Genomic DNA, 9,829 nt, shown 5'->3' on the forward strand with positions numbered 1-9,829 from the left:
CTGGATAAGTGATGCTAATGACAACAAACATATTAGTTAAGATGCTTTTCTGAGTTCATAGGTTAAATAGGTTAAAGTCAGTCCTCTAAAGCATAATGATGTGCTGACTTTAATTATCTTATAATTATTTAATAATTAAGTGGGATTTTAATACTGTTGATCTTTTTCTGAATTTTTCAAGTTGATTACTAATTAGAGTTTTGACTGAAAATTAATGAAACATAAGTATTACTGTATATGTAAGAAAAGAGACACACTTGGCTATTGTTTTGAGGATATGCATTTAATTTTAAATTTTATAATTTAGATTCAACATGAATTGCAATAAATGGATCTTCAGCAGAGTTACTAATAGAAAATTGAGCTTTGCCATCATCAGAAACGTAGATTTTAATGCCTGTGCAATTGCCATCAATTTTGTCTCCAGAAATGACATCACAGTATGTGCCAGCAGGAAGACCAGTTTGCAAAGTTAAAGAAAATGACCTGGAAAATAAAATTTAAGATTGAACTTCAATACATTGAAAAACAGGAATACTGATTAACACAAAGAACCCTAAGCAGTCAAGGTCTCATTAAGAAGAAAACCCATATGCCTCTCTAGTAGGTGTAAATAGCTTTCTCAGGACCAAAAGTCACCTTACAGCAAACAGCAAGTTTGTGGCCATGTGGTGAAAACATTACCAAAAAATCAAAGTTGAAGAATATCAGTGAAGGAACGGTCACACTTTGATAAAAGTGCTACCTTAGTAAAATCAAATTTGTTCTCAACTGAACTTATTACCAACTACTTTAATAATTTCAAGGGTATTATTTTTTTAACCTCCTTTTTTCCCCATGAGGATAAAAAGAATTTGGGGTGTACATACAAACAATCTAGCATTTCTATGAAGAAGTGATTTTTTGAAATATAAAGCTTTTTCACAAAAAATTGTTTTGATATTTTCATCCACAAAACAAAGAAATTAAAGAACTAGACATGGGCTTTTTTGGCAGGAAAGAGATCAACTTGACTTATATATTTATGTATTTATTTTTCATCAGTGAAATATAATTTATACTAGAATGAGCTAAGTATGAGTATCAGTTGGCCTTGGACAGGGACAATTCAACTATTTGCAAGGAAGTCTTCTGAGCTATATGTTAGAGAATCATTTATAATACAGGCAAAGGATATAAGAATCACAGATGAAAGGCCAATAATGAGAAATTTCAGAACTAAAACTCAAATCTCCTGAAGCAAGTCATTAACCACAAGATACATATTATTTATACATACACTTTAAAAATGTTGTTTGTCACAAGGAGAAAGAGAAGTGAAGAAAGTATACCAAAACACTAGGTAGAGCAATCATTGAGGAAAAGAGTTAGAAATAAAGATACTTTAGTACGGAGGCAGCATTTTTCCAAGATTAAAAGAGCAGGACTACAAAACACGTTCTTTTAATGATTTCACAATCCTTATATTAATTACTTTGTGTATTTTGTGGCATGTGTAGGTGAGCATATGCATGTGCATTCTATACATGCTTAAGATACTGCAAGGGTGCACAGAAAGAATTCTGCTTACAACAGAAAGCCCTTGTGAAAAGAGAATGAAGGAGTAAGAACCATCATCCTTTAACTTCTGCCCATTTTTTATCTCTATTGTCTTCTTGCTCCACCGACTAAATGATTTTTCAAATATGATAAAAGTAAATGAACAGAAAAAAAAAGAATGAATCAAGAACGTACTGATACAAAATAATATTTTTAATTGATATTTACTTACCAGTCATCATTGTTGAAAACAATGAATCCTTTGTTTCCTCTCCCAAAAGCCACTTGGTTGCTCCCATTATCATACCAGTTTGTAAAAGGCTCACCATCCACTACATTGCGGAAAGCAACCATGTTCCTACAAACACAGTAACATAAAAAAGTTGATATTCTTAAACTTCAACTGTTTTAAATAAAATGCTAAAGAAAGTTTCCTATTAGAGGACATGTCAAAATAAATATTCTCACCTTATTTGGCGCCATCGATGTTCACAGACCCAGTCATTGCCACAAGTAGTGTCTGGATTAATAGTAACTTCTTTAGTTACTCCATTATTATTTGGTGGCCCAACCCAATCATTAACATCCTTAATTGGGGGGGAAAAGCCAAATTTTAACATACATGTATTTACCTTTTCCTTCCCCTTTACAACAAACCCAACCTATCCTGTTATTTGTGTCTCTGTAGTCAGTGACTTGATCCAGAATCCAATGCCTTCAGTAATTTTTATAGCCCTTTACTGGGTCTTCATCGTCTCTCTATTCTCTGATTCTCTTTTATCATATTTCAAACTAAGGTAACAAATTTTTATCCTATCCTTTTCATTCCAAGGACCCGCAAAGGCTTCTTTGCTCTGTCACCCAGGCTGGAGTACAGCGGATTGGCCATAGCTCACTGCAGCCTTGATCTCCCAAGCTCAAGCGATCCTCCCATCTCACCTCCCAAGTAGCTAAGACTGTTGGTGTGCACCAACAGTCTAATTTTTTTTTTTTTTTTTTTAACGAGGTCTTGCTAGCTTGACCAGATTTGTCTTGAACTCCTCAGGTCAGGTGATCTTCTCACCTGGCCTCGCAAAGTGCTGGGATTACAGCTGTGAGCCACTGCACCTGGCCTGCAAGGGCTTCTCAACATCACTGTAAGCCATGCAATGTCATTGAAATGAGCAGGGCATTAGTACCAGAAACACCAAGATTAAAACACGGGCTCTATTACTAGTAGCTAAGGACACTTAATCAATATATACAATTCACTGTCTCAGTTTTGTCATTTGTAAAATGGGAATATTGTTTATCTTTGCTCTAAAAATTAAGTAGTGTATCTGAAAATGCCTTGAACGTGACATGTGCTAAATAAATCTTAGAGTCTTTCATGCTTCTTTTCAGATAAATGGACAAAACAATACATCTGAACATTTTTTATTAATTGACCACATTTTTAATATTATGTTTTTCTGATTGACACTTTAAAAAACATTAATTAAAAAAAAACAGAGTAACCCTAGGAAGGTTTTCAGTGTTGACCTTAGAATCATGTCATATGGTGAAAAGTGAACAAAACTAAGAGTTTTCAGCATGCAGCAGTCCTGGCAAAGTGGAAACATTATAGTAATAGGAAAAATAAAAAATACTCTCTGACTCCTAACGTCAGAAATAAGACCAATTAGTAGAAATTATAAGAAGTTGGCTCGATATAAAAGTACACCTTCTACATATTAAAGCTGTTTAACGATAGAACCAGTTGTCGTACAAAGTAGCGGACTTCTCAAACTGAAAGGAATCTAAAAGAAGCTAGCTAGATATCAGTGTGACTCACAGGAAGGAGGAATTTCTGCTTTAGACATGAACTCTCTGATGCTGTTTCTGAACCCTTTAGTTTAAAAGAAAACCTTCTACTAGCTTTCCAAATATCTTTACACTCTTATTTCTCTGTTCCTTTTTGAAACTACTCATCAGATTAATGTCTTTACCATACTCCCAGAAGTTTTTCTCATTCTTACCTTTCTTGGAATGCTCTATACATTTCTATTCTTTAGTACATATAATTTCCTTCCTCTTATAGGACACTTTGCCTGTTTAACTTAGCTCAACTGACTCATTTCCTTGTATTCCATGTAACATTTTAAAAATACTTAACAAACACGTTGTTCTCACTACGGGCAGATGATGTTTTAAGTTCTCTACAAGTGTTGGCATATATAATCTTGCTGTCAACCCTGAGGTAGATACTTATTAGAAATATGTATTTCACTCCCTGTGTCTAGCTCTTATTTTTAAGTGATTTTTTTTTCTTTTTCCTGTTGACTAGGGGGATGTTTCATATCTCTGAAACAGCTTGCATACTCTTTTTCAATGAGGAATATAAATTTTACTCCTTTAATATAACCTGCCTAAAATCAGAGCCCTGTATCAGGTTTACACATAATTAAATATTTGTTGAATAAATACATAATTAATAGTTGTCATATTAAGTTAGAACAAGATTGCCTCCTTTTTCTTGAGAAAGGGATATTTTGAACAACTCCAAAACTTACTTTTCCATTTTGAAAATTTCTTGGCCAACGGTAGCTTGACATTACTCGTGTAAATCCATAAGGATGAGCAAGCATAAATCCAACTGCCATTTTATACAGCCTGAAAGTTACATAATTATATTATCATAGAATATCAGAATATTCTTACCATCATTAAAAGATGTGCTAAAAAATTAGAGAACTTTGTTTTCTACCTGGCGTCCCAGAAGGTAAGAATAGAGGCTCCTCCAGCCCCATGTCCTCGTTGATTGTCATGGTTATCCACAAAGACAAGTGCTCTGTCAGAAGGCATGAAACCCCAACCTTCTCCCCAGTTCCTATTTTTGAAAAGTAAGATATACATTGATGTATCATTTCACAATCGTTTTAGAGTAACTTAACTGTGCATCTCTTTCTACAGGGCATGGCATCTGAAGATTAATTCTCTCTCTAATTAAATGTTTTTTCTGGAATATATATATATTTACACACCATATACATATACACACATACCATACACTCACATCTGTAATCTATGGTATATATTCCATATTTGTATATACGTGTTTGGAATACTTATGTTCATATTACTAATATAAGATTTCTGATATTTAAAAAAGTTCTTTTAGAGGTTTCAGCACATTTTAATTTAGAGGCATTCCAGAAAGATCAATATCCATATCACATCGTACAGAATGTCAAACTAGATTAAAATAAGGCTTCAATACTGTATTGTTATCATATAAATATTTTAATATTTTAAATTAATATATGTAAATTCTACAGTATGGACACATTGTGCATACTTTGTAAATGATAGAACCATTTTAAAAATAATCTGGCTTTAAAAGATTATACGCAAACATCAGTCAAATCTAGCCTATTCATCTCGTACTTAGATGAAAATTCCTAGGGAATGTTTAGGGTTCCTAGGCATGCTGTCTTGTGACAGACACTCTAAATACAAAAGATGATTGATTCGAGTTTAGGGCACTAGAATACTTATCATTAAACATTGACTCCTTGATAGTTGTCTGAATAAGAATGATCCAGAACATAACTCACACTGGGGTAGTATGACTAATAGATCTATGAAATAATTCAGGGGAAAAGTTGTATTTATTTACTTTAAGTAAGACATCTTTTCTCCGTTCCACTTGCGAATAACTGTGCCGAGTTTTGCACCATACTTGAATTCTGTCACCCGGCCATTTCCAAAGTACTCACTGCTTGTAATTGGCTCACCACCCAGGTCAATTACCTAGTAGAAATTTAGGAAAAAATAACATTTTGCATGAGGGCTTTAAAGCATTTTAACCAATAAGTTAATATTATATAACAAATAGCTTTAAGCTATTATTTGTTATTGTTTGGTTTTGTTTTTTGGTGACAAGGTCTTGCTATATCGTCCAGGATGGACCCAAACTCCCGGCCTCAAGCAATCCTCCTGCCACAGCCTCCCAGAGTGCTGTGATTCATGAAATCACAGCACAAGCCACCACGCCCAGTGCTATTTGTTATGTAAAATGCTCAGAATGATTTTCTTATTCTTATTATCTCAACAGGTAATATTCTTATATTCTTTTTTTGATACAGTATACACTACAATATTGAAATAAACATAATGTCAAAGTTACCTGCTGTCCTGTGAGAATACTTACCTAATTTTTAGTCTTGTACATCAATGATAATAATAACAGCTCACACTAATACAACATTTACTATCTGACTGACATTTCTTAATAAATATAAACTCATTTCTTTTTCTAAAGAAAATAAAGACATAACTATTATCAGTATCCTACATTCTGTGTACCTCCATAAAACCTGTTGTGATAAAGAATTAGATATGCTGTATCTGAAGAAGAGGAGGTTAAAGAACAGTGTTTTACATAAATGACTCAGTCCTTATCCTACAGAAATTGCATTTTTAATTGAATCTGCCATTCATTTTCTAATGAATAAGATGATATTTTATACGCATATATGTATTGAATGTACCTCCTGGAAAATGAAAGGTTTACTTCCTTGAGGAAACCAGTTACTGTTGAGATTATGCAGTTTGTCCAAAATTGCCTTTATGTCTCCAGGCCACATGTGCTTGGAAGCATCAAGTCTGAACCCTGCAACACCCATGTCAATGAGATTGTTCATATATTCGGCAATCTTGGAACGCACATAATCCTTCTCCAGCGCAAGATCAAGAAGACCACTCAGACGACAATCTCTGACCTGTTGAGGTAAAAATGTTATGACTGATTCATAAAACCTCACTTTTCACCTGAGAATCCATTTGCTCATTCATGTATTCAGTAATTCCTCAATAGATGTTCTACAGGGACTTCCTTGCATTGGGCACTGGGGATGCTCACATTCTACTATAGATGTATCTTTGAAATATTTTCTAGTAGAAAATAGAGAATTTAGGAAATAAAGGTTATGAGCTTTTGAATTTGTTGGGAGCTTTTTAAAAGGGGGAAAATGCGTATTGATTAAATACCTGAAATTAATATTTAAAAGTTTTTAAATATGGATTTGAGTTTCTTAAAGTAGTCAAACTTGTTAACCTGTGTCCCTAAGAGATCTAAATTAGTATTTAAACTGAAGTTCAATTAGTTACATGTCTATAATAAAAGGCATATATCACTCTTTATTCAGATCATACTCTCAAAAAAAATTACCTGAGTAGCATCATTATAGTTCTCAATATCTCCACTTGAAGTTTTACATTTACCATCGTTAAAATCCCATCCAGAATACGGGACTGCTGGAAAGTCCCTACTTCCAGGGTTGAAGTAACTTCCACAAGTACTGCTTGTTCCTGCACTCACGGCATTACCACACATATGATTAATTACAGCATCCACATAAATACGAACCTAGAAAGCAAAGTTTCTACTTCAGTGTGACTTACAGAGAGGTAGACGCTTAAAGCATTATTGATTAAAGTTTATAGTATGTTAACAAAACTCCATAATATTTCATTATATCTTATAACTACTTTCCTACATGATCAAAAGTCAACTGTGAAAGGAAAGTAACGTGAACTAAACACCTACATTCATTCTAGACACTTGGTCAAATATTTAGAGTAATGATAAATTGAGAGAACCAGAAACTACCATAAATAGGAGGAAATGCAAAAAGCCCATTTCGGGGAGACAAAACACAGATGAGACTGGAAAGGTTACTGTTTTGGAAATGTCAGTGGGTCACCAGGAGAAAGCCTGTACTCCTTACTTAGTGTTTGAAGACAAATAAGGTAGATATTAGTCTCAAATTATGCTGCTCATTAAATAGAGAAGCGAGGTATTCACCACAAAAAACCCAGGAATTACTGATGGAGACACAAGTCACCTAAAAATTATAGCAAATATTGTAACTGGAATTATAATTCCTAATCAGAAAAATCTTTCCAGGATATATGGATAGTTATAAGGGTTAAAATTTGATGTTTTGCTTTAGAAGTAAATTCTGCTCTAATCTTTAACTTATCTCTCTAGTAGACAGCACATACACAAATATTTACAAAAGTTGAACATAAGGCAACAGTTAATTTTGAGTTTTAAAGTATGAAGTAAAATTTTTAAAAAATATGGAAAACTGTCTACTTAAAAGGAGCAAGAAGGAAGAGAGAGAAATCATTTTCCTATCTGTTATTTTAAAGGAAACTAGAATTCACTTACCCCAACATTGTTACATCTAGTCACCATGTTTCTAAATTCATCTTCATTTCCAGATCTTGTGCATAATTTATAGCTAACTGGTTGGTATCTTTCCCACCAAGGTCTTGAAGGATTGTAAATTGCAACATTTTCATTTGGTGGAGAGACCTACAAATTAAACAGTCTTAATAAGCACCAAATTGTGTCTTACTGTATATCATTGGATGTTCTAGAAACTAATCAATAATATAAAAATATTCTTGAATCTTTGCATATGCAGCTGTCTCTTGAAAATATTAACAGCACATTGGAGGATTCTCGTTGAAGAAAGATTATCTCAGAAACAAAATATAAAGTTGCCAACAATACTACATTGTTTTGTCCTCAGAAAACTGTTTTACTTAGAATATTTAACTGTGAAGTAAAATGTTGCCCAAGCTCAACAGATAAGATCAGAATACTCTTTACTACAATCACAGTGAATTCTGCAATTTATATTATGAATAATACCCACCTGAACCCCTCCAAACCCCTTGGGAGCTAAATATCGCTCACATTCAAGAGCAATATCAGCCCATCGCCATTCAAACAGATGAACGATAGATGTCCGTCCTTGTTGTGTATTTGGGGAATACTGAGCCCAGCAGAACCCAATGGTTAAAAGCAACAGAAAGAACTTCATTTTGCTGTGAAGTTGTCAGTATCCTTTCCAGAAACTATTTATATTCTTGTAAGAAGCACATTTTACAAAGTAAATATTAACATTAATAAATACTTCAGAGCAAACAGTTTATTCATAAATTGAAAAGGATTATCAATCATAATCTTAACAAGTGAAGAACCATAAAATGTCTCTCACGGAAATAATCTAAATGACCTTTTCGAATTAATGTTTTTTTTTTTTTTTTTTTTCTTATATCAGCACTTTTATTTTTCCTTACACAATGGTGTGTTACTGGGCCCTAATGTTCTCACATCACAGTAGAAAACTAAAATTTGTTATCATCTCTTTAAAGATTGAGAATTGCATACAAAAAACCTTTAAATAAATTAAAAAGAGGAATACATTTACAGGTATAAATGTGAACTGCTTCCAACTCAAGGCAAGTAACAGCCCACAGGGTTCTGGCAGACAACATAAGCTAAGAAAGGAAACTGGGTCCTATGGCTTGGACTTTCCAACCCTGACAGATTGACAGGACAGAAACAACTGGTTCAGGAGTCCTTGTCAGCCTCTAGACAAATCCCAGAACACTCAGCCCTGACACATTAATAACCTGCACAGATCAGAGACTGCTGGCCATGCAGACTCACCAAGCCACAGACTTGTCTTCCACAAGCACGTTTTTAGCCATGAAGTGACCAAGCCACATGTACTAAAGACTGAAATCCAAGATATGTACAGATACCAAGGGGAACAGTTAACTTGAATGCAAGCTCAAAATCAGCAACCATTTCTACAGTCCAGTGCTGATATCAGATACAAGCTTCAAGGACAACTGCTTTTCGAAGGCTTATTCCAGTTTGGTGATGTCAGCATGAGGTGTATTTTTTAATTAACCTGATCAAATGCACATATGGAGAACACTTTCTTTTTTTAATTGTCTATATACAGTCAGAAGTTGAGTCTTTTAAAGGATTGAAATAAAACAGAATATTCTAATTGGACTAAGATCATATAGTATGCGCTTGTTAATATGAACATTTATTTCCCAATATTTTGTTGTTATAAGAAATGTTATAATGAATATCTGTACACATGTTTACACATGGTTAGGTAATTCTGCAGGCTAGATAAACATATGTGAAACTTGAAGCATATTTTTATATTTCATATTATGCAAAATTGCACTTACAAAGATAACAATATACTCTAGTAGCAATATACTATAGATCCTTTTGCCACACTCATACCAAAAATTAATATTTTCATAGGTCTAATTTTTGCCTAGTAGATTAAAAATGATTTGATTTTTCCCAATTACTCATGAAGCTGAACATAATTTCACATTTTGTTGGCCTTTGGAGTTTTGTCCTGAAATTTGCTTCTTCCTTTTCCCATCTAGTTTTGCTTTAATTGTTATTTTTTATCTTACTGAATGTTTGGAGTTCTTA

General features: G+C 33.6%; 1 protein-coding gene across 1 annotated transcript; it reads right to left on the reverse strand.

Annotated features, from left to right (window-relative positions):
* Nucleotides 1–277: 277 nt before the first annotated feature.
* Nucleotides 278–8,494, reverse strand: LOC119618150 (pancreatic alpha-amylase). Its single transcript, XM_037998125.2, has 10 exons — nt 8,229–8,494; nt 7,736–7,882; nt 6,731–6,928; nt 6,051–6,281; nt 5,177–5,310; nt 4,265–4,387; nt 4,071–4,170; nt 2,008–2,126; nt 1,772–1,897; nt 278–486 (listed from the first exon to the last, which is right to left on the reverse strand). The coding sequence occupies exons 1-10, from the start codon at nt 8,394–8,396 to the stop codon at nt 297–299; spliced, it is 1,536 nt and encodes a 511-aa protein (XP_037854053.2). The 5' UTR covers nt 8,397–8,494; the 3' UTR covers nt 278–296.
* Between the last annotated feature and the right edge of the window lie 1,335 nt (nt 8,495–9,829).

This window comes from Chlorocebus sabaeus, chromosome 20 (assembly GCF_047675955.1).
Source record: "Chlorocebus sabaeus isolate Y175 chromosome 20, mChlSab1.0.hap1, whole genome shotgun sequence".
Classification (NCBI taxonomy): domain Eukaryota; kingdom Metazoa; phylum Chordata; class Mammalia; order Primates; family Cercopithecidae; genus Chlorocebus; species Chlorocebus sabaeus.